Source organism: Phaethon aethereus, assembly GCF_964289735.1.
Source record: "Phaethon aethereus genome assembly, chromosome: 1".
Lineage (NCBI taxonomy): Eukaryota > Metazoa > Chordata > Aves > Phaethontiformes > Phaethontidae > Phaethon > Phaethon aethereus.
In genome coordinates, this window is record NC_138575.1 from 134107253 (window position 1) to 134131457 (window position 24205).

A 24205-nucleotide genomic window follows, 5' to 3' on the forward strand; every position below is an offset into this window, starting at 1 on the left:
GAGGAACAACACGGTGTTTGTTCTAATGCAAGAGCAGTAGTTTTACTGCTAAGCTAAACTGTGTGCGTAAGAGACAAAGCAATGTCGTGATTCTTGCACCCAGAAGAGGAGGAAGCACAGCTCCAGTGTTTTATGGCTTTTCTTAGCCATTATGAGAGTGGCTACAGGATCACTGCTGTTGCTAAGAGGAGACTAAGCCATGATTTTATGCTGTCAACCCTACTTATGTTTTTCACTACATTTCACTTACATTCAGTAACAGTACGAAAAATCTGGTGCTCCAAATGGAAACTGTCTTTGCCTGTATGTTAAAATATCTTTGCACAGCTTTTCTCTGGTCTCCGGTCATGCATCTCTCTCCCTGCTCTCCCTGCACCCCCCCCCTTCCCTTTTAGTCGCCACAGGCATAGGTTTCAGAGCGGAGCTCTGTTCTCGTCTTTCTTATCTTATCATTGGTTTGGGGTTTGTATTTTTTCTTCTATTCTCTTGTTTTAATATTCCCTTCTGCAAAAAAAATGCCTGTTTTTTCCCGATTATTCCCTCTTACAATCCTCTTCACAGCTTGCGTGTCTCACTTCTAATTACATGAAGGGTAGTTCTTCTCCCTCTTATTCTTCATGTCAAGAAGAGGACTGATGTTTTTTAGTTCGCCTGTGTATACCCCTAAAATTGTTGGCAACATGTTGACAAAAGCTAGTTGTATTCTGGTTTTCTGGTAGTTGCCATTTCTTGCAAGTTTACCCTTTGCTCTTGCAATATTTTTTCTGATGTAGGTAAGAATTCCAACTCAGGTTGACATTACATTTTGTGTAATATTTATTTCTTATAAAGTTTAAAAATGCCTCCTAGAAAATTCCTCAACACTTCTGTCTTTCTCATCACTTGTTTTGTCCAATTCTTTACCGTGATATTTATCACAAAATGAGTGTTGCTAATAGATACAGTGTGTTCAGTTTATTAGCATGTATTTGGGGTCTGCTAAGCTTGGAATTAGAATGGATGTTGATTCTGCCATAGAAGAGCTTTTCAATCCTTTCATTTTGCCTTTCCTCCCTCCTTTTACTTCGTTCACTAAAAAGGCATTTGAATTAAATTCATCAGAGACAGGATTTTGGAACTACTTCCCTGGAAATTAGGGTACAACCAAGATTTGTGTTTCAATGAGAAAATGCTAAAATTTCCTCTACATTTTTGTTTTCTCTACTTCATGAATCTGCCTCTGCCTGAACAATGAACACAGGCTTGGCAACTAGAACTGGCAGTGGATTTCTGTAAGGTATTTGATTGCACTGTCACTGAAATGAGTACATGAGTATAGCCTCTTGAGTCAAGCTTTGGTAGGAGCTGATTTTTATAGTAGCTAAATGTTGGCCCAGCTACAACCTAACTTGCATGAACTCTAGTATCTGTCAAACATAATTTCTACTTCTTTGCCATGCCTTACTTTTCAGTTTTGTAAATATTTTGTTTTCTGGGTTTTTTTCTTAAAATAAAATAAGATGCATTTTTAGTAATTTAAATACTTTTTTTCATAGAACTTCTGGGATATTTCAGTGTCTGATTTTTGTCTTGTTTACATGGTAATGAGTCTGTCAGGATAATGTGGAGATAAAGCAGGGATCCACTGGGTTTGTTAATAAACTTTGGAATATTGATACTTGATTGTAATAGCTTGACTGCTTTTATATGAAATCTGCATTTTGAAATTACAGCCATTTTGCTGACCTTGAACACGTGAAGATATATTAAAAAAAATATGCTTAGGATTGCATGGCTGATGGGGATCTAGAAGTATCGGTGTAGCTTTTGCTCAATGTTCACAGGCAGCCGCATTGTTTTTAATCGTGTTGCCTTGATTGTGCCTCATAGCTCTATCATTTGTTAGTACATGAGGCAGCTTGTGCAGCTGTAACATGGGGATCCTTGTATGGTGGTCAGTCTTGTGATGGAGATGTACCTGCTGCCAGCGTCATACATGGGCTTCCAGAGCTTGCTGAGGCACAGCGAGCCTGCAGCTGTGGGTAGCAGGAGGGCACCGCCAGTAAGATTCTTCACCAGATCTCATCTGGAGCGTGTAATTTGGGAGATCGCTTTCTATCCTTTTGCTCAGTGACACAGAAGCCTCCTCTGGCAAATAAAGTAAATGAGGAAATTAAAGAGAGCCTGCTTAAAGATTTACTTACCGTATGAAAATCCGGTGTGGCCATCGGCTGCATAAGCCTGAGCGACAAGCTGGGGAGGAGAAAAAAGCAAACCTGCAGCTGTTTGGGATTAATGAACGTGTAACACAAACAGCGTCTTCATGAAAAAAAATGAGCTTTAGAAAAAGCATGGAATACAAAATTCATGTGTGTAATGAAATGAAGAAATAGGAGTAAGATTTGTGTTTCCTAACAGCGTAAAAACATCTGACCTACAAAGAATGTATGTGATGTCATGTGTTGTTTAGTCAGAATTATTAGCTAGCACTAAGCTGTGCTATCCGTCAAAGCACAAGCTTTTCATCTCTGGAAGCTTGAATGATTCCTAATATTTTTCAAAACCTAAATTGGGTCATAAATGTTTTGGCAATTTCAGATTAGCAGCGTAGGGGATGGAGGGCATTATAAAACATGGCATGTGATAGAATGGTTGAGTGCACTGATTACTAGGCTGTGCAAGTAGATAGAGCCAAGTGGGAGGGCGCCTTCACATCAGGGATGAGGGGTGCTGGCGCTGCGGTAAGAGTAAAATCCTGCGCAGTGCCTGCCCGTGCAGTGCATGACTAGCTGATTATCTCGGTCCTTCATGGAGCCCTGTATTCCCTCAGTGGATTTTTTGAAACCATCAGCTAGTCAAGGATCAGCCTTGTCACTAACAAAGGCTTGACAGTCTAACAGACCTGGAAAATACATCCCAGATAACGCCCGGGAAGGTCTAGAAAAGATAAGTGTCCTTGGTGAAGGCCACCTAGCTAAAGAGAAGGGAGAAAAACACAGATTGAGCATGAGAGAAGATGACCCGAAAAGAATGAAAGGTTTGTTCAGTGCCTGCATTAGTACATCAGGAATACATTACATCAGAGTAAAATACTGAGATAAGAAGGCAAAAAAACACCACAACTAAAGCATGATGCAAGAAACCAGGCTATTTAGCTTATCTATTTAGTTAGCACATGCTCTATCTCAGGAGATGAGTTGGACTAAATAAGCTAAATAAAAAGCCTAGAACATAAAAATAACTTTAAAAAAAATCCCCAAACATAAAAGCAATGATCGTCTTTATTGCTAGTCTGTTTTCTCTCAAAAATCATCTAGTGTTTATGGATTATAACTTACAGAAAAATATCAAGAAGCAGAGTCATTGTGAACAATGTTTTTAAGAATTTTCTTGGTATTGAGTAGACCTCATTAAGTTAACTTGCAGTCTGCTGTCATCCCTGTAGCAGGATGGAAATGTAACAACGATAAGGCCATTTTGCATGCATGTATTATCATGCAATCTTTTATTGCCCATTCACATTCAGATTTTTTTAGTGGATCCTCTCCCCTATTTAAACTACTGTTTACTTCTTCTAGGCAAAGAAATACTCATTTTCTCTTATTTTCCCCCTCAGTACTTTTGTAGTGTGTGCGTGCTGTGTAAGCATTTATCTTCAAAACTTGTCTAAGTTGTGAGGGTGTGATATGATGGTTCCTAGGCAGAGGATGAAATGAAGATTACAGTGGCTGTACTTTAAAGTCTTTGTTCATTTTGGATACTCACCTTGAAAAAAATTCAGAAAAAATATTTAACATTATAATATTTAATATTTAACATTTAGCAAATATTTAACATTATAGGGGAACATACCTGTTCCCCTATACACATGGCTACAACAGTGACTGATTTGAGCATGTGACATTTTTAACCCTAGAGCTTTTACATGTACTGCACAATGGGTATGACTTCATAACCAAATTGTGCAGATAAATAGTGTTAAGACATGCACTTCCACTTGATGTCTTCGAGGCTATTTTGTCACACCACAAGACTGTTAAGATTCCGGACCCCTTGATGCAGCGCTGTTTCTGGAAGGATGTTGCCTCATAGCATATACGAGGCTTGTAGAATTTGGCCTGTTTCGTTTGCATCTGTCCTATTTTTTTAGCTTTGTTCTCTGTGAAAATCTATATAATTATTTAGTGCATGTTGTTGCCTCTCCCTTTCCTAAACTACCAGCCCGCTCTTGCCTACTTTTCTTATATCCATACCCCCCTGTTCTGCTTGTCCCTATATTCTGGTGATCCAGATGCACAGCTTTTTCACTCACTCTCACTGTACTGAAAAGCTAGAAGAGTCAGGTGGTTGTAATGAGCCAGCTTTGTACATTATCATGCTTTTTTCCTCAGCCCAGATAAAGTCTTTACAGGAAAAGAACCACTCAGTTTCTGCAGCAGAGAGTGATGGAGAATCCTTACCGCAGGATGACCTGCAACAGTGACCGTGCCCCAAGCTAGAACTGCTAGACCTACATCACTACCACCAAACATTCAGAGAACACAGCTGCTGAATTTCAACTGACCTTTTCCGAACAGCGGTGAAATGTGATTTTTTGAAAAGCAAAAGTACTTCATTAAATCTGGGAGAATTTCCACACAGTTGGATTAGAAATGTTAGGATAGGAACATCCAACATGTTGAACCCTTGAGCAGTTCCAGTGTGGCTCTGCTACCGGGACAGCTGGATATACCTGGCAGGTGCAGATGGTTTGGTCAGTCCAGATCTGTAGCTGTGAAAGTGGTGATGCCACAGTGATTGCTTAAGGCTGATGTTGCCAGATGATGTGGGATCCAAGCTGTAAACCCAACCCTCTGTAGCCCTGGCTGTCATAGAACAGGGGAGGATCCCTGGTGAGTTTTTGTCATGTCCAACCCATGCACTGTTTGTGGGATTTCCCTTTCCCTCATGTCTCAGCTCTGAGCCACATGAAGATCTAGGGCTACTGCTCAAGAGGGTAGAAAGGTTTGTCAGCCTGGTGCTGAGCCAACTGCCAAAGTTGGCTGAAATGGTTTTAAGACGGAGCGTACGATGGGTGACTTTCCCATAACTGTGTTTTGGAAAACAGCTGAACTGGTTCAGCTACAGCTTTTGGAGAAGAAGGTGGTGGAAAATCTCAACTGGAAGTGTTCTCTCTGGCAAACACAAAAATAACTAGACCATCCAGGACTTAAGGAACAATTTTAACCTTTTCTGAAATGGTCGTGGCTTCTGTTACTACTATTATTCATTACCAAAATAGCTGTACTATTTTTTTCATCATTTAGACTCACTGATCTAGCAGTTCACTTATTGCAAGCATTTAGCTGCACGTTGTTTTGCTACACACACTGCATTGTGTTGCTCAAAAATGCTGCAGAAAAGGGTGATGCTTGATATTGATCAAGGTGTGTAATGCCTTCTTAATTGGACTGTGATGAAATCTAATAATCTCAGAAGTAATTCTAATGTGTCAAGCTTTTCTTGAAAGTATGGGAAATAAAGGAGCTTTTTTACCTCCTGGGATATATGAAGTTTAATTAAGTTACTGTCTTTCTGGAAAATGAAGTCAGAGAGAAGTAGCCTCAGATGTGCTCAAAATGCTTACTGGTTTAATAGATGAAATGGTGAAACAGTGTTTTGCTTTAGACAGAGACATGCTTAAGCTCTTGCAGCATGTTTATTGTTCTTTCCTAGCTGCTCCATGAGATGATGTAAAGCAAGGTGATTATTGAAGTTTTTATCTGGCAGATTACCCTGTTAACCTGGCACTCTAGTAAATTGTCATGTTCTAGCAAAAAGGCAGGACGTTATGCAAAAGAGCATTTCAGCACACAAATCTGTTCAGCGCACAAGCACATTGTGGTTTTAATTTTATTTTACTGTTTTGTAGGATTGCATTGATGTTGGCTGGTGGGAAGGAGAACTCAATGGCAGGCGAGGTGTGTTTCCAGATAACTTTGTCAAGCTTCTTCCTTCTGATTTCGAAAAAGAGGTAAGCAATGTATTCTTTCATTTTCGCTTTAGAATACAGAATGAAAGTGGAGTTGAAAGGAATTCTCTTTTGGATATGTGATTTTGACAAAGTTTCACTTCTAACTTCATAACAAAAAAACGGTAAAGAAAACAAATTTCTGGGTTACAAAGCATCCATGAAGAGAACGTGTGGCACTCAAAGTCATATTACGAAGTTTCTCTGAAGGGTTTTGTTGGCCCATCCAGTCAGTCCGCCTCCACTATGTTGCTCTGAAAGCCCTCTGTCCTGCATCATAAGTTTGAGAGAGAGAAGAACTGGAGGTCCCAGGGTTTGCTGAGTCAGGTGATACAATGACGACTGGAATTGTTAACTTTTCTCCATTGTTTTTGTGGTGGAATATGAAAAGTTAGTGTACCACCTGCATGCTGATTGACAGCAGTCAAGCACTCTTCCAGAAGGAAAAAGGTGAAATTTTAACTGTGAGATTTGAAAGACAACAGTGAGCTTTTGGTGTCTCAGAGGCATGTTTCTTTACCTTTCTGAGAATTATTAGAAAAGAAGGTATAAAAATCTACGCAGAAGCTTTTTCACCTTTTATTTATTTGAAAGAGACGGTGTTGTTATTTGCCAAACAATATTTAGAAATCCTGCAGCTTCCTGGGAGAGCTTCCCCCAAAAGTCCGTTTCATTTTTAGGAACGTTTTCAGTCATCACTGGTATATTATGAGCCTGCAGTCAGGCTTTTAATGAGTATTTCACAGTGACAGCGTAAGCCTTCCGTGATAAAACTGAGACTTACTGACACTCAGCTTCAATCTTTGGCAATAAAATTGGATGCTGGAGGCAAAAATTAAATAACTTGGAAAGCTTAATAAAGCAACTATTAAACAACTCACAAAAGCTAACATGATAATTATTGAAAATGAAGGTAGAAGAGCAGCAAAAACTGTGTGAGATGAAAACGCAGTTCCATAGCAGAGTGGATATCCTGGCTTTAGGCCTAGCAATAAAAGAAAGTGATTTCCAGAAGAGGCAGAAATCATAAACCTTAAGACATAGTGAGCCTGTTATAGAAGAAAAAAATTTTTACTCTTACGCATTTTTTCTGTGGTGAAATTTATTCAGTCTTTTTGAACTTCTAAATTAGATATCTTTAAGCAGGGGGGGATTCTTTAAAGTACGATGAATATAACTTGTAGAATAAATTAAAAATTCAGACACTTAGAAACTGCAGCTAGGTTTGCTGTAAATGTGGAGAATAAAATTTTATTAGTTTTTAAAATGACACAGATCTGGCCACATGACTAAGTAACTGGTAGAACTCTAGGCTGTCTGTCTTTGCTTGAATCGGTTCTAAAAGGCAAGGAAATGGATAGTTTTCCAGTGGTTTTGTCAGGTATTTTCTGATGTGATCCAGAAAACTTGGATTCCATCCCATGGTCTGAAAGTTTTTGTTGCAGTAGTTCTTCTGCTTGTTGAACAAAAGCTTGGGATCTCTTCCCTTCTCCTTGTTCAGTCCCCAGTTTTCCAATCCTGATGCTTTTCCACACATGGCTATTTCTCCCAGACCTTTTCTATTCATTGCCTAGTCCCAGTCTCCACCTCTCAGGTGGTCTCAATTACAGAATTTTCCCCTGAGCTCACTACCTGAGTCTAAATCACCATCTGGATTTACTTTCTGTCCCTACACCAAATTTCTTTATCCAGCTTATTTTCTTCTCCCCTCTCACTCTTTGTCCTTACTCTGTAGTTTTGTTCTCTTCTTGTCCAACCAATCCTGGTTTCCTTTCTGTTGGCATCACTTCTAGTCTGTCTCCATCACCTTCTCAGTTATCTCATCCAGCCGCAGACCCTTGTAATTCCTCCTTGCTTCTCCATGTTTCCTTCCACAGTCTTAGGGCTCCTTCACGCTAACTCCTTTCTGATCTTTGTCTCCCTTTTTGAAACAGTATGTTTCACTCATCAGCTTCCAGTTAAAGCCACTTTGTCTAATGAACCACAGGATCCTGTCTCCTTTGTGTTTATCTACATCAGTGTTTTAGTTTTAATCAAGAGTGGGATTTGTAGGGAATCTCTCACTCATCCATCTACATTTGCTATGCTTTCGTTTGCCTTGAAGACAAGTCTCAGGACACAAACTAGGCTCCTTTCAGATGAGAACTAAGCCAAAAGATGTGCTAAAGGAGTGCACCTCATATATTCCAACTGCCGACGTATGGACAGTCAATGAGATCAGGCTCACACCGCTCCAGAATATGTGTATATTGTGCTGCTGGATGCTCAGCACCAACTATTTCACACTGCAGCCATTGTCAACCAAAACCCCAATTGCTATCACAAGACATTCATTGTTCCCATCTTCTTTCCTTTCCACATTTTCCTGCACTTTTCTGCATTTAAACCTTGAGCCATGTTGCCTAAATTCATGCAGAAGTGTCTCTGAGAGTATAAGGGACTCACTGTTCATGGACGATGGCCCACAGCAGCCAGGCTAGAGAAGATCATTCTGAGCTCCTGAGTTCTTGTCCACAGGTTTCTCAGGTTGATGACAGGAGGTGGTGTGGTTCGGATAAGATGATAGGAGAAACCTGAGGTTTGCAGGATGGCAACTTTGGAGATGTAAGCTGTTAGGTTTACTCAATCTATGCAAAACTGGTACTTTTTTTTTCTCCAGGGATAAATACATTTGGTAGATTTGAGAGGGGTTCCAAAGGAAGGGTGAGTGGCAAGGACTCAGCCTTCACACAAAACCAGCTCCCTGTCAACATTCAGACTAAGACATGAGAGTTCTAGGGCAGAGGCAGAACTAATTACTGCAAGTGAGCAAAACAATTGATCTCTCTTGAAAGTAGATGAGCCATTTGGCAGATATATAGAAAATAAGGGGGCGGGGAGGAGTAAACATGAGTTTGATAGAAAATATCAACCTAATTGGTTGGTTGAAGTTTGTCAAAGCTATGCATATCTGGAAACATCATCTTATTGGTAGTTCCACAAGGCAAATATACAGCGTTGCATAGCCAGCAGTGTAGTGACAGTGATTGCAATCAATCTGTAGCAAAGGAAATAAGGTCCTTCTCAGAAAAAAGGATATATGGACATATGAAGAAAAGAATTACTAATTTTTACTTAGGCTTTATTCTAAAGTTTGGTTTTTTTGAATAGTGAGACTTAAGGTATGTAATTTGATCTGGCATGGCTCCATTTATTTTTGTATTCATTCCAAGATATATATGGTGGTTGCCAGTATAGTGTGTGTGCGTATACACACGTCAACATGGAAGGAAAGCCACTCATCCCCTAGCCTGCAGGTGAAGAGAAATGGTTCTGGCACTGATTTGGTCATCATGTTTCTCAACCATACCATTACAGTTATTAGGAAAATGGTCATAACAGAGAAGGTAAAAGTAAAAAGTACAGATTGGTTATTTATTTATATTAATATTTACTCACCAAACATCTAAAACTCTGATAGCTGTCTCTTAGAACTGGAGCTGTAAATGTATCACGAGTGAATAAAATGTAACCTTTGCAGCAGTTCCTGTATTCTGCATTTTTGCCCCATTTATGAGTCTGAAAAACCACATTTCAGGTTTTGCCACAGCAAGCTGTTTTTTTGTGTTGGGTTTTTCCCAAATGGGTTGGAATATTGACAAGATTAAATTAAAAAAAAATGGGTTTCTTCAGTAAACCAAAGGTCATGTATTTCTCTAATCTTAAGGCACATAAACTAGACTTTTTTTTCCCCTCAGCAGGACATTTCAGTTGCAAAAGTAGAAAAATATAATTTTATTTGTCAATTTCTCTCTTGAAATTAATTTTAATGAAGTTATTTCAGGGGAAATATGTGATAGATCTGTAGTCTCAAGTCCTGTAATTGTTAATGTTAAGCAATGTATCATTAACTCCAACCTCTGTATGAATGAGATTTACAGGCATTTTGAAGCAATCTGTTTTCTTCTGTTATTAAATTTTAGAGACCGAAGAAACCACCACCTCCATCAGCTCCTGTCATCAAACAAGGATCAGGTAAGGTGCAGCTGATTTTGTACAGAACATGTCAGTGAGCACATCTCAGTCTAACATAAGTGTATTGAAGTTTATACAGAATTCATCTGTAGCAAAATAGATAAGCAGGAATTGGTTAGACAACAATAAATCAGAGTCAAATTGCAAAAAATCATAACCTGAAAGACTGTGGTGTGCTTTTTCAATGTATTGCAGGCAATACATCTGCACCGTTTTAAAATAATATATTTTGCCTATTAAAGCATGTTAATTTGGAGAGAGTTTGATACTCCAGCTTTTAAAAGTTCTCCAGTTCCATTCCTTGACTGAAGTAGATTGTGCACATGTCTTTGCAGTATAGACCCAATATGTTGGAGTCTAATAATACCTGCAGGAGGAAAGTGCATTCACATTACACCTACAGATCTAATTTATTCTAGAGATAAAGAGCTTTTTTGCATACCTATATGATAGCATCAGAGAACTTGGCTGTAATACAGTGTCCCCGTCTGAGTTGCAATCTGAATCTTACAGATCTGCATGAATGCTGGAGCCAGCTGTCTGTCTCTAGGTTCTATGCCATAGTTAGATTCTTGATTTTCAATACTTTATAGCCATAAGTATAAAACTTAAAGGAGTTATCCTGAATCTGGTTATGTAGATAATGGTGGTGTTGCAAATGTATTAAGAGGCTGATAATGTTTTCCAAACAGATGAGTGCTAGCAAAGCTGACTTTGGAATATGTTAGACTGAATTGTGTATAAATACTGAGAGCTGAAACCACTTTTATTTGTAGTTTTAAAACAAACTCTCAATGCAAATTTTCAAAACTGCCTGCATGATTTACTTTTTCCATGAAACTTAGAAACAGTTAAAGAATCTACACACTTGAGAGTTCTGACCTCAGAAACCAAATTCCTGTTCCATTCATGTAAAATCACAAATCACAAGGCATAGGATGCTCAGAGTTTTCATTTGTGTTGCAGTTGTGGTGGAAACATAACTATGGCTGGAATTCTTTAATCCCTTAACTCCAGTTGATTTGTTAAAATTCTGCAGCAGCAGTACCGCTTCCCCACTGCGGGCACACATTAAAAAAACAAAATGAACACGTCCAATCTAGCCAGATTATTTTTCTTGTCACTGTGGTCTGTTCCAGCTTTCAGGGCTTTAAAAAGTAAATTTCCCTCTTTCACAGTCTTGATCTATTAATAGAAGAACAGGTTACACCAGTGTACAATTTACTGTGAATCGATAGGCTATCATTTAAATAGTATGAATTTTTCAAGCAGTTTTTTAGCTACAGAATCATGACTACAAATATTTGGTTTCCTTACTGACAGCCATGGTTTGTTCTTCATTCTGTCTTGAGACTCCTGAAAACATAGATATTTTATGATCAGTAACAGTGTCCAAGGAAAGCAGTATAACTTTGCCATCTAGTGGTGGCTGCTTACTGAAGGTGTCTTGGTGACAACTGACATTAACAGCCTGACACGTTTTGGAAACGCTCTGTAAAACGATATGTTTCTTTCAATTTAAACTCCTATAATTAGAGAATAATACTTTTAATATATTTGTCCCTGTTTGCATCCAACGCATTAGCTGCGTCACCATAGCAGGATAATGTGCCCATTCTCAGAAGGAAAAATGCATGCATAAAGGGTGCAGACAGTTTGATTAAGGCCATCTAAATCTATGGCAAACCCAAGGTAATTGCTGTTCTTTGTTTTCATACTCAGTTTTGACAAGTCCTGGCTGATTATGTGCAAGAGTTTCTTCTGATACATATTTAGATGTGAAAATCAGCCTATGTTTATTACCATCCTGACATCTTCTACTTTGTCAAATCATCACTTTACCAAGATAGCGCTGTGTTTTACCACATCCCCGTGTCAGGTCTTAATGCTGATAGTAGCTAACAATTTCCAGTAATGTTTCTGCATATTTAACTAGTCATAGTGTGATTAATAAATTGAGAACTGTCAGGTGCAGCCTAAATAATTATGTATCAGTATCTTCTGATGCAGAGCATAAAATCACTGCAGCGAATTGGAATTGTAGTACAAGCTGTACATATGTAAAGGAGGTGTCTAGTTTGTATTATAATACAGCTGGAAGTTTGGCTGTATTTCCAAATTCTGCACAGCAGTAGACTGCCAGGGTCATCTGTGCTGGGCTACTTTACAAAGTCAGGTGAAAACTGGAGAACCAAAGTTAGGAGCAGGAGTCCTTTACACAGTCATTGCAAAGCAGTAGGCATTTCACTGGGTAGCTGAGATAAGCAATACAACTGTGTCTAGGCTGGAGGATGGGAATACTCTGTTGAGTCCCTTTGGGAGCTGCTACGGAGTTCACCAGAGCTTCCTTGCAGGTGACGTTCTCCTGACAGCTAAGGCAGGATCAGGATACCTGCCTGGGTTACTGATTAATTTGAGGGTTAGAACCCAAGTAGGGAGTATACCTGATCCTGGAAGCTCCTGAAGTGTTCGCAGGCTCATTGTTTTTGACATGGCTTGAGAGTGTCCCTTTGTGTGTTAATGATGACTGTTAATCTTACTATAATTAGGTATATAGACTTGTGTCTCTTTTTTTCTTGAACACACTAGTATGTGCAAAATTATCAGTATGTTGACATGTGCTTTGCATAAGTTGTGTTTAGAAAGGCCTTAATTGGTTTCTAGCAACAGTTTCTCCTCTGAGGAGTGACGTATTTTTTATAGAATCATAGAATCATTTAGGTTGGAAAAGACCCTTAAGATCATCAAGTCCAAGTGTAAAATGGCAATTCAGTATTATTTATTGACATGGTAACTGATACAGTGATGCCTGTCCAACAGCACAGTTATATAAAGAAACAATGGCCGGTGATCACCACTGATGAGCAATTTGCACTGATGAGTACTGATTTCTAGGAACCAGCTGCAGAAGAGAGTTGCAGCAGCACATGCAGAAAATGTAAATATACTTGAGAACTGCATATAATAGAATAGATTGAAGCAAAAATTGCCCTGTGTTCCCTGCCCTGCTTCCTCGGCTTTTCTTGCAAGTCATCTACTGTAATTTTTATTGAAATACTAATAGTGTTACCTAAAGTGGTTTTCAAGACTGCTAAGTTGAAATGGCATTAGGACCTAGTAGTTAGCCAATGCAGCAAAGCCAATATCCAGTAAGGCATTTCTTACAGTACAGGGACTAGAGGACTACATCTTGCATGTGCCAGGAAGCTTTTGCAAAATCTTCCCGTTGTTGGTGCCACAATTTCCCATATTCCTTACAGCAAGACAAGTCAGTATGTCAGGGTCTCTAGTACAGAGGCAGAAGGCGGCAGAGCCTTACATCTCCAGGCCAAAAGCTGTCGATTAAGAGTCATGCAGAATACTGTTGGTGCTGCTGTTCTCATCCTTCTAATATGTGGAAGTGAACAGCTAGTACTAGAGGTGAAAAAGAGGGGGGTTAACTTAATGTTAAATAAGCCCTGTATATTCATTAAGTAATCTCTTGGCAGAAATGCCCAATTAAATTGATTTATTCCTAATGAATTTCCACACTGTTGAATTGCTCTTCAGTTAAGTATGCCTACAACGGTAAAGGATCTGTCCACATTTAAAAATCTGTAGCTACTGATTTTTTTTTTTTCCACAGAATGGTCTGAAAGTGCCTATTCTTTTGAGGTGCATGCTTTGGAAACTGTGAACTTGACTGTGAAAACATAAACATCCAATTGCTTTTTTGTCATCATGGTGTAAGCAAATACTTGAAACTAGATCTATGTTCAGTTTTAGCAAGACATTTTCAAATTGGAGAGTGTCAAAAGCCTAAGAAATTGCAGAATTAAATCTTACGTGGCTGTATATGCTAGCTTGTTGGCTTGTACAGAATGCTAAATTTTCCTTTCTTTGACAGGTACCACAGATCGAAAGCATGAAATCAAAAAGGTACCTCCTGAAAGGCCAGAATGTCTTCCTAATCGAACAGAAGAAAAAGGTATGAAATGTGCTTTCCTGCTGCCTGCTCTCTGCAGAGAGACACGGGAGATGGAACTGATGTGCATCCTCATTTCCCAGTCCCTGTTTTCATTAAGTGTATTGTTTGGATGTTTATTTCCCACTCTGATAGATCTGTGATGATATGCATTTTGGAAAGGATCTCATCGTTGCTTTTGGGCTGAATTCAGGGTATTCAATTGTACCAATCCAGAGCTGTTAATTACTTGCAGCCTCAACTAAGTCCAGGGGAGATATGCTCTCAATACATAAAATGCTGTCTAAAGCTCTGTGCTCAGTAAAACCCAGGTCCTTGATCGAGTGTACTTTTTTCTTAACATCTATATGCCTTGGTTCTCTAGTTAAAAGCAGGGTTGGTGGTTTTCCTGCATCACAGGGGGGTTTTGTGAACATATAGTCACTAATGCTTATGAATCACCCCATTATCATAGTCACAGAAGTCATAGGCAAGCCTGTGAAGAGACGAAAAAATTCTGTCTTCAAAGCCAGGTTTGAACATTGCAAGAAATGGGGCACAGTACCACACAGAGCAGTGACAAGCAAATTAAACCTTTCATGGTTTCGTTGTGTTCATTGTGCATTCTGAATAGTTTGGGGAAAATAGTTACATCAATTTTCTAACTGAAGATGGCATCAAATTTCATATGTTTAAGTGGACTATTAGATTGTGCAGATAAGTTTGTTTATGGGGTTTCTTAATTAAGTATTTGAACTTGCAGTCTTTTAAAAGGCATGTGTATGCACATGTCTAAATGTATAATAGGCAGTTATAATTTAGTGCCAGAACATTCAGACTTTGCACCAAGATCTGTTTCTAGGTATATGTCTTAGTGATCTGACAGGTGTTTTAGCACTTTCCATCTACATATGTTTTCTTCTGGTTATGTGTGCTACTTCTCATGGTTATCTTAGCAATAAACCCCTTTGCTTTCCCTTTTTGGATTTACAATGCCAACTGTCAAAACGGTGGAGGAAGTTTTATATATGTTACTGTCCCACAGTGTAGTTATCTATAACTTTTCTAAATGTTGAAAAGAGGCCATAGGAGTCATGCCTACATTTCTGGAGTACCAGGGAGTGGCAGGAATTGTTTGGTGTGGTGGGGCAGCAGGGGTGGCACAGGAACGTTCTTTACGCTGTGTTTTGGTATGCTGCCTAGCCCATCCTTCATACATAGTTTAGATTCTTGGACACTGACGCAGTGTAAATTGTTGTAGGAGTTAAGTGTGTAAAAATTACACAATACGCTGGAAAAGCTTCAATGTTCCAGAGGACCCAATGATGGCATCAGCCGAAAATGTACAGAAAAAGTGCATATGCCTGTAAACAACAGTCACTTACTGGACTATTCCAAATCTAATGTGGATTGTGTTTCTGGTGATTTATTCCATGATCCTCTCAGACTGAAACCTAGAACCCACTAAGCAATACCCTGTAACATTCCCAATACCTCTTATGTGTATACAGAGGTGTAATATCCATGACATAGCATAGCCAGTGTTGTCAAGGGAAGTGGGGTATTGACATAGTAGGATACAGAGAGCAAAACGTTGGTCTCTTTGATAGTTTTGTCCTTTCATTAAGAACAATCAGGTTTCCTATGGTGTGGTAAACATGTTCACATGTTTGTTTTGTATTACGAATTTAGAGCATATTATTTACAAGAGGTATTCATGTGTATTGTGCGTTACATACAGGCGATTTGTGTTTGGCATTGGATATTAGTACTGTGGCACTTCCTAACTATGCATAATCAGTTCTGCAAATGATCCAGTTTTTCACTGACAAGCTGGAAAATTCAGTTATAAGTCTGTGGTTAAAAACCTAAATAAAAGGTCAGAAAAACTGAGGGGTTTATGTCCTGCCAAACATTGCTGAATTTTAATGCTTTTATTTTCATTTAACTGTAGTTCACTTGAAACACACTTTTTTCCCCTCAGGAATGGGATTTCCCTGTTTATTCAAGCGATATTAAGAATACCCAGCATAATTATCTTTGTGACCTTCTAACTTAATATTGTTTCATATTAGAATTTGATATAAGTTGTGCTCTTGGGAAATTGTTCCATACGGTATGTAATTTTTTGCCATTCTTATTTTTTACACTCAGAAATCAGTAAGTCGCTAAAATAAAAAATAGCATTTCCAGTCAGACACTGCAGACACATTTCAGCCATGAGGAATTTTAGGCGGAACGGTCAGGCAGAGCAAACAACTGATTGTGGTAAACATTATTTCAAATAACAAATTATTTAGGTCAGAAGTGTAAAGGAGATAAGCTTTTTCTTTCTATACAGTATATCTACAGTTCCAGATTTCTTGTTTAGTTGTAGACTTGTGAATGCAAATGAGTTCCAGTTAATAATATCCATGTTCTTTTTTTCTGGACATAATTGATTTAAAGAAAGATCAGAGAGAGAGCAAAAACCGTTAGACTTGCAGAAGCCTTCAGTTCCTGCTATACCTCCGAAGAAACCTCGGCCACCCAAAGCAAACTCTGTGAATAGACCTGGTACCTTGCCCCCGAGACGACCAGAAAGACCAGTTGTGCCTGTGACTCATACAAGGTATTGTTTTTCCTCTGTCCAGTGCTTTTGGGATTAGTGGAAAAAACACACATTTAAGGAATTTAGATTTTTACAGTTAATGTCACAATTTATTTCATGGTAAACTGGTTCTAAAGGGGGAAAAAAAGCAAAAAAAAAAAGACTTCTAGTCATCTGTCTGGATCCTAACTTACCTTCTCAAGAATAACAGTCTTAGACTGTTAATTACTAGTTCATTTCTACTGATGAACACACTGTTACTGAAACATCATAGTTCCCACTGCAGAATATGTGGGAAATTTCTGCATCAGTATGTTGTGCTGATGCTGACTTTCTTAGTTTAACTCAAATTACCCCAGTTTAGCTGGGGCACTAAGTCAATGCAAAAGCTTGCATTGTACTGAGGAACAGCATTAGACAATGCACATTTCAAATACTGTCAGTTTGGTTTCAGTCTGTTTTCTTTGATCATTTTAGATCAATTTTTAGCAAAATACATGTGTCTTCATAGAATGTTCTTTAAGCTGGTGCCACCACAGAATACTGCTGTCAAGTATTTGTGCTCTAATGGTGGTTGTTAGTCTGTAGTCACATGATGCTCTTTATCAGAGGTGATTACAGTCTTTGAGGAGCACTGAGAAATTCGACTTGCCAACACAACTCCATTTAATCTCTGCTAGAGCTTGGAAAAGCAGAGGTTGCAGAAACTAAAGGCCTGTGGTCCTAATCAAGTCTACACGGCGACATTAGTCTACAGCATCTGTTGTGCGCTGTAGACTTCCTTTATGCATGGTGGATGGAAATAGGTGAAAACCAGACAAAAACAGTTGCCTAAAATGGGCAAGATGCACATCTTGCAGAAATACTAGAATATAGGCATAGAAATAATTTTACTATTGTACTGTTAGAAAAATTAGCTGCCATTGAACTAATGGAGTTTAAATGGTGAATTAAATACCAGAACAGAGTATGGGGTAGAGTGGAATAAAATAGAAATACTAGGTATTGATTCCCCTCATGCCTCCACATATGGTTCATTAAACAAATGCTCTCAGTGTGAAATCTGAGACACATAAAATAAAAAAACGGTGCCTGCCTTGGGCTGCCAGTTTCATCTTACTGAAGTGCTTTGCCTGTGCATCTCTGAGAACTTACCCTTCTACCCAGGTGCTACTACTACAGCTTCTTTTGGACTCCTTGGCTTTGAACATGCTTGCCCAGTTATTCCAAAATATAGTCCACACCTGCTGGTCATTTGGGCATGCTTCGAAAAGCAAGTATTTGCTATGACCTTTAGATTTCGCTACATCATGTTTTCTTGGCAAGACCGCTACATACCCTAGTGTTCAGTTCACTGGCTAGGCATGCCATGGGGTAGCTATTCTTTTGTTCTATCCCTTGCCTGGAATATTTTGAACATATTATAAATATTTTAAACATTTAGAGATGTGGAGGGGTGCTTTATTGCTCTTCTGTTTTCCTTTTTACCAAGTACAAAACTGTATAAATAAACCATGCATTTTTAAAGGTATTTCAGTTTTCATGTTAACAAAGTGAAAAAGCAGACCTAAACAATAACCCTGTTATGTTCTTAATTGTCCAGACTCTGCTATGTCTGACACGGAAAAAAAAGCTTTGTTCTCTTTATCTAATACCATTATATTTGAAGAATTTTACTTGTAACAGTAGTTAGATTAAATCTTAGAAGGAAGAGTGATTTTTAAGGAGATGATGATGCATGTTGATGATCACAGTGCTAGCAAGTTTCCCTATGAATTACTTTATCAGCTAATTCAAATTAATGGATTTATCTCATATAGCTGTTCTGCCTGGCAAGCTCTAACTTCTAAGGGTGTCTTATAGGAAGAGGGCAGAAAGTCCACATAATGAAATAATCCATGGAGTAACTTTGAAATACTTGATTAATTAAGAAATGTGACATTTCAAATGGAAGCAGTCACTTCAGTAAAGGCATTTTGTTTTTAAATTAGTTCAATTTAATGATAGAAAATATTTTTCAGACCTGCTGGTATCCATTTCCAGAATCTGAAAAACCTAAGGCAATTAGAATAAAAATTGAACCAGCAGAATTTTTTGCTGACCTGTCGTGGTTTAACCCCGTATGCAGCTGAGCCCCACGCAGCCGCTCGCTCACTCCCCCACAGTAGGACAGGGGAGAGAATCGGAAGGGCAAAAGTAAGAACACTCATGGATTGAGCTAAAGACAATTTAATAGGTAAAGCAAAAGCCGAGCACACAAGCAAAGCAAAACAAGGAATTAATTCACCACTCCCCACGGGCAGGCAGGTGTTCAGCCACCTCCAGGACAGCAGGGCTCTGTCACGCGTAACAGTGACTTGGGAAGACAGAGACCATCACTCCGAACGTCGCCCCCTTCCTTCTTCTTCCCCCAGCTTTATACGCTGAGCATGACGTCATATGGTATGGAATGTCCCTTTGGCCAGTTGGTGTCAGCTGTCCTGCCTGTGTCCCCTCCCAGCTCCCCGTGCACCCCCGGCCTCCTCGCTGGTGGGGTGGGGTGAGAACCAGAGAAGGCCTTGACACTGTGTAAGCACTGCTCAGCAATAGCTAAAACATCTGCATGTTATCAACACTGTTTTGGTCACTGATCCAAAACAGAGCACCACATGGGCTGCTATAAAGAAAATTAACTCTCTCCCAGTCAAAACCAATACATGATCCTAGGGGGGAAAATTGCTGTAGTTATAAAGTGAGTCCCCTGAGATTTCTGTGGCTGCTGATTAGCAGATTTTTTTCTGTTCTGAGCAAGTGGCTTGCTTCTTATGCATCTCACTGACTTTTTGTGATGATGATTGTTTTTCCATTTAAATATAATCCTCCTTCCTTCCAGGCAAAGTAGGGCTTCAAGGGCAATAGGAGAGACAAAAACCATGTGGGAGAGAGAGTTTGCTCCAAAGGTTTCACAGCTTATTTAGACATACCTGTGATTATACCATTACCGATGAGTCAATTCTCTGGATCAGGCAAGCCATAAAGACCTACAGAAAGTGCTTTTTTACAATCAGTGCAAACCAATCTGTGTCTGTGCTGCAGCTAACAGGGGCAGGTGCCCTCTCCTGGCAGCCTGTTCCTGCAGCCTCCCTTATGTTAGCACCAGCATTTGTGCAGCCGTTCAGCCATATGGGTCAGGGAGTTGCTCCAGATGGCAATTAATCAGTTTGCAGTGGGATTTCTATTAGTGTGGGGTTTCTTTCAGGCTGATCATCTGTCTGATCAAGCTGACAGCCTATCTGCATGGGCATGAGCAGAAGGAGGGAGACTCTGTGACCAAGAAGGGATGGCTCCACTCCTTTCGCAACAGTATGGATGTAGATTGGCTTAATAAGGCTGTTGATTCTTTTGACAACAGAGTTGGGTTTTTTTGTGGGGTTGTTGTCATGTATATTGATATCTTTCATAGTCAAACGGTAAATGTTGTGACTTTCAACCCTAAATCACACCATTGTAAGAATCTCCTCCAAAACCATACTCTCACATTTCCTAGAGTGCTTCCAACTCACGTCGTGCTCTCAGTTTGCTAGGAAATATATGTGTGCAAAACAGAGTACTCAGTCAGATGCTCACTGCCCTGTCAGCCAAGAAACTATGTTGCTTCGTATAGATTTACAAATATATAAGGGATTTTTTTTAAGAAGTTAAAGACAAAAGACAAGAAAACTAATTGATCAGGTAGATCACTTTGAGAATACCCTTATTTATCATCTCACTAATTAATACATTTTTCTAGGAATGTGTTAAATCTCTTCTGTTTCCTTCCTGGTGCAGACTGCCTGCCATGTTGTAGGACTAGTGTAGAACTAGTTTGTTTTTCCGGTCATAAACTGGTTGTCTGTCTTTTTTAGTTCATGGAATACTTTTCACCCTACCACAGTGTTTAACTGGATATATATTCACTTACTCTGTGACTTCCTCCATTTTTTAACACAAATTTTCATTTAATAAAACATACGTTCCTTTATCACAGACTTCCTGAAGTCTGAAATGGGGTTTCCAGCCTCTTTGTGTTTTGCTCATGAAGTGCTGCCATGACTTGAGGTTCAGGCCATCTGTCATCAGCTTATGGCATCAGAAGCGGAGACAAATGAAAAAATCAACAACATTCAGGAGCTCACTATGTATTTTACTGTCAATGGCTAATTATCACTGTTCATAGAAATGCACATCCACCTGGCTTATTTCAGGGGCAGTTCTATATTTTTACCCGTAATTTGGGTACCTTACGTACATCATAATTGTTACAGTGCTACACTGGGAATAGTCATTGTGGAAAAACTATTATATTTTTTAGGTGACCTGATAGTGATGGTTAAGTACCATTTATTGCATTAATTGAACAGTTGTTACCACAGTAAATGTCACAAGGATTTGTCTGTGTGACCTGTGCAATGCCGAGCTACTCACCTACCATGGGCCCTTTTTTAATGAATTGTTTCTATAGTCAGATTATTTTAGTAAACTTAAGTAGTTGTGGGATAGAACATTCTACAAAGAAAGAATAATCATGTTGCTTATGTTTGATCTCCTGTTTGATTTTAAAATAAATCCTCTATATAATAAAGTATCACAAATCTTGACATTTGCCTATTCTGAAGACATTTCAGATAGACTAGGTGATCTTGGTTCTTTGGACCTGCGGAAACAATATTCATAGTCTAATCTTATAAGCAACGTGCAAAAATGTAGTGGAAGGGCTGCATTTATGAGTAAATACTAGGAGCCGCTGAAATGCACGATACTAGCTTGAAGTTCTTTCCCTTTCTGCAGTATTCTAGATAGTCCATCGCTATAGTTTATGCAAGCCAATTAATTAGAAAAAATGATAAATAAGGTGTTGAGAATGTCCCTTTGCCCTTAGGTTTCCTTCATGTGGAGATGCTGTGAACATCTGAAGAATTATTCAGGACACTACGGTGTCTAAAATAGGCTTTTTTGACAGGTGTTAAGGAGAAATGAGATAAGGTTAATCCATACAGCATGTCTACTTACTGGAGATTGCTCTCTGACACATTGCTATTACCCCAGTGCTACAAAGGAAGAATATTTTGTTGTCTCATTGTTAATTGCAATTTAGCTATCAATTTACTGTAACCCACATAAAAACTCCAATAAAATATCTCCTCTTCTTGGTCCAAATGCAGGAGTGATAGTCCAAAAGTGGAATTAGTGGGCAGTACAGTATCCGGCACTCTAGAGAAAGACTCCTCGGAAAGAAGCAATGACATCGGTAAGTTATAGTGCTTTTTATGGTTTCCCTAAGAAATGTATGGTGTAAATTTCTGATTTTTAGTGACTTTGTTATGATCCAAAAGGCAGACTGAGGATTTGGCTATGAATGTGAGTGCATTTATATCAAGTTTTAACTGCAGGATTAAAGGATCATTTCTGCTTTACTTTAAAAAGTTTTGTTGGGGTTTTCTGTTTAGAAAAAATTTTAAAAAGGAAATATGGAATGGTGAGCTATTTTGAATAGGAGGGCTTTTGTTATTTCTGTTTAAAAGTCTGAAACAAGTGAGAAGGCCAACGATAATAAGACACGCTAGTTTAACAGATGTAATATTAATGCTGCCGTATTTTTAACGCTGCAAAAGATTGTAGTTTTGGTGCAGTTAGTAATCTTTACACTTTCCAATACAAAGGAATAGAGACCCAGTTCAGGCCAATTTGAATAAACCTTACTGCAAACACCAGTTAAAAGCAGTCTAAATTTCTCTTGAATATAATAATTTGTGTTCCTCCAACACGAACAGTTTAATAGGGAAATCACCTGGAAAGGAGTAACGCTAGGTTATTTTTCTGTCCTCCCCTCACCCTCCTTCCTTCTCAAGTTGGCAGGAGAGATGTTTGCTGGGGTGGGCGCTGCAGTAAGTGGCACTTGGAAAGCAAAGTGCTCTGACTCTTGTCCCGGGGCTGGAAGCAAAAGCAGCGACAGCCATCTTCTACCTCTACTTAGAAATACGCCGGCGACAGCTGCTGCCGTCGCTCTCCTCCGCAGTCGCAGCTGCGCCGCGAGAGACCCGTTTTTGTGAAAGGCAGAACCAGGGTTCCCTGAATGTGTAAGCTTTGCTACCTTGCGCTGGCAGCATTAAATGTTCTTGCGGTGTGGTGGTTTCTACCCAGCTGCTTTATTAGTAAAACATTTCTGTAAAATAATATACTTTCAACAGCCAAACCTGCCTTTTCTTCGGACTTGAAAGCAGAGCTTTAAGTTATAGATGGATTTTAATTGCAATATAACAATAAACTACTAAATTGTTTTCACATAAGATTATGAGCTTTTCAGCACCCCTATGTCTGCTTTTTTTTAACCTTCTGCTGTTGCTATGGTTTATGATAGTAACATTCTTCTGGAGAAGCAAGTGGTATGTTTTTTCCAGATTTTCATTTGGGATAAACATGGAAAATTAGAAGCTTGAGATAAATTGCATGAACGTTTTTACTGTAGAGATTCATATAAAGGAATAGTATGGAAATGCAGTCAAGTTCTACCATTTAGTGTTTGTTACTCATATTTACAAATTTTTTTCAAAGCATGTAAGCTTTTGCTTTCTTGAAAGAGAAAGCTATGACTGCAAATAGCATATAGTGGTCTGATGGAAGTAAACTTTTAAAATCCTTGTGCTAGTTTCCTTGGAATCACTATCAGGATAAAAGCTTACAGTGTTTTGTATTTTTTTGGGTTTTTTAAACAACCTATAAAAGACTAGGTAGGAAATTTGATTTATAAGAATTTTTGTTCATTTCTAGAACACCTGAGGGTTTTTGTGTTTTTTGGTTTTTTTTAAATGGAGAATAGGAGCCAACAAGAGTCCATAAACCAAACCACATACACAACATGTTGCAAAGGGTTTAGCTGATGACCTCCTGTTACCACTAACAAGGGGAACCTATTGAGCCCAAGGATAAAATAGTGTGAATACTTAGATAAGTATAACTTGATAGGGTCAAACCAGAATGGCATTTACAAGGGCAAATCATGTCATTCTAGCCTGTTAGACAACTCGTTAGAAGAAAAAGAGAAATAAATTATGATTTTGGAATGAAAGTAGACCCAAAGATCATAACTGATATGAATTTTCAGGAGGCTTTTATGATTCGTGTAAAATATTGTTGAAGAAATAAGAGAGGGTAGAGCAATAAATTAAAACTTAATAAGCCAAAACAATTCACAGTGGATTAATGTCTACTACTATGAGGAGAGCTTTGGAGTTCAGGACAGTTTATGAGGCAGTGTAATTGGAAAGATTTATGATAAATGTGTTAGATTTTTTATTTATTTACAAAGAGAAGAATGGGTTGGAGAAATCTTATGGTTAAATGAATTATTAGTAAAAATGATGGATGGGCGTGTGGAGTTGTCCCAGTGTATTCAAAAACACTGATGGATCAGGCAACGTGAGTCCAGATAAGGTTTAACTGTGGTATGTGTTACCGGTGGTGCCCCAGTCTCAGGTACTCTGTGGGGAGGACAGCCTCAGCTTCTCCAAGGTTTATCCTTCCAGTCAAAATGGATCTGATTAAATCTCATTGTTTGATGTCTTTTCAGTAATCCAAATTCACACCACGAATTAGAGTGGACCTATGTGACAGGGAAGGGGGTGCTTAGCAATAGCCTTTGAAGAAAATGGAG

The 24205-nt window shown here is 38.8% G+C and overlaps 1 protein-coding gene across 1 annotated transcript in view; it reads left to right on the forward strand.

Annotated features, from left to right (window-relative positions):
• The window catches only part of SH3KBP1 (SH3 domain containing kinase binding protein 1), a gene marked incomplete at its 3' end in the record, with an annotated part of 205045 nt that overhangs the window by 164084 nt on the left and 16756 nt on the right, over positions 1–24205 (forward strand). The window contains exons 9-13 of the mRNA XM_082011118.1: positions 5891–5992; positions 9952–10003; positions 13890–13970; positions 16395–16557; positions 21717–21802. Coding sequence (XP_081867244.1) covers positions 5891–5992; positions 9952–10003; positions 13890–13970; positions 16395–16557; positions 21717–21802 — 484 coding nt within the window. The remainder of the gene's footprint in view (positions 1–5890; positions 5993–9951; positions 10004–13889; positions 13971–16394; positions 16558–21716; positions 21803–24205) is intronic.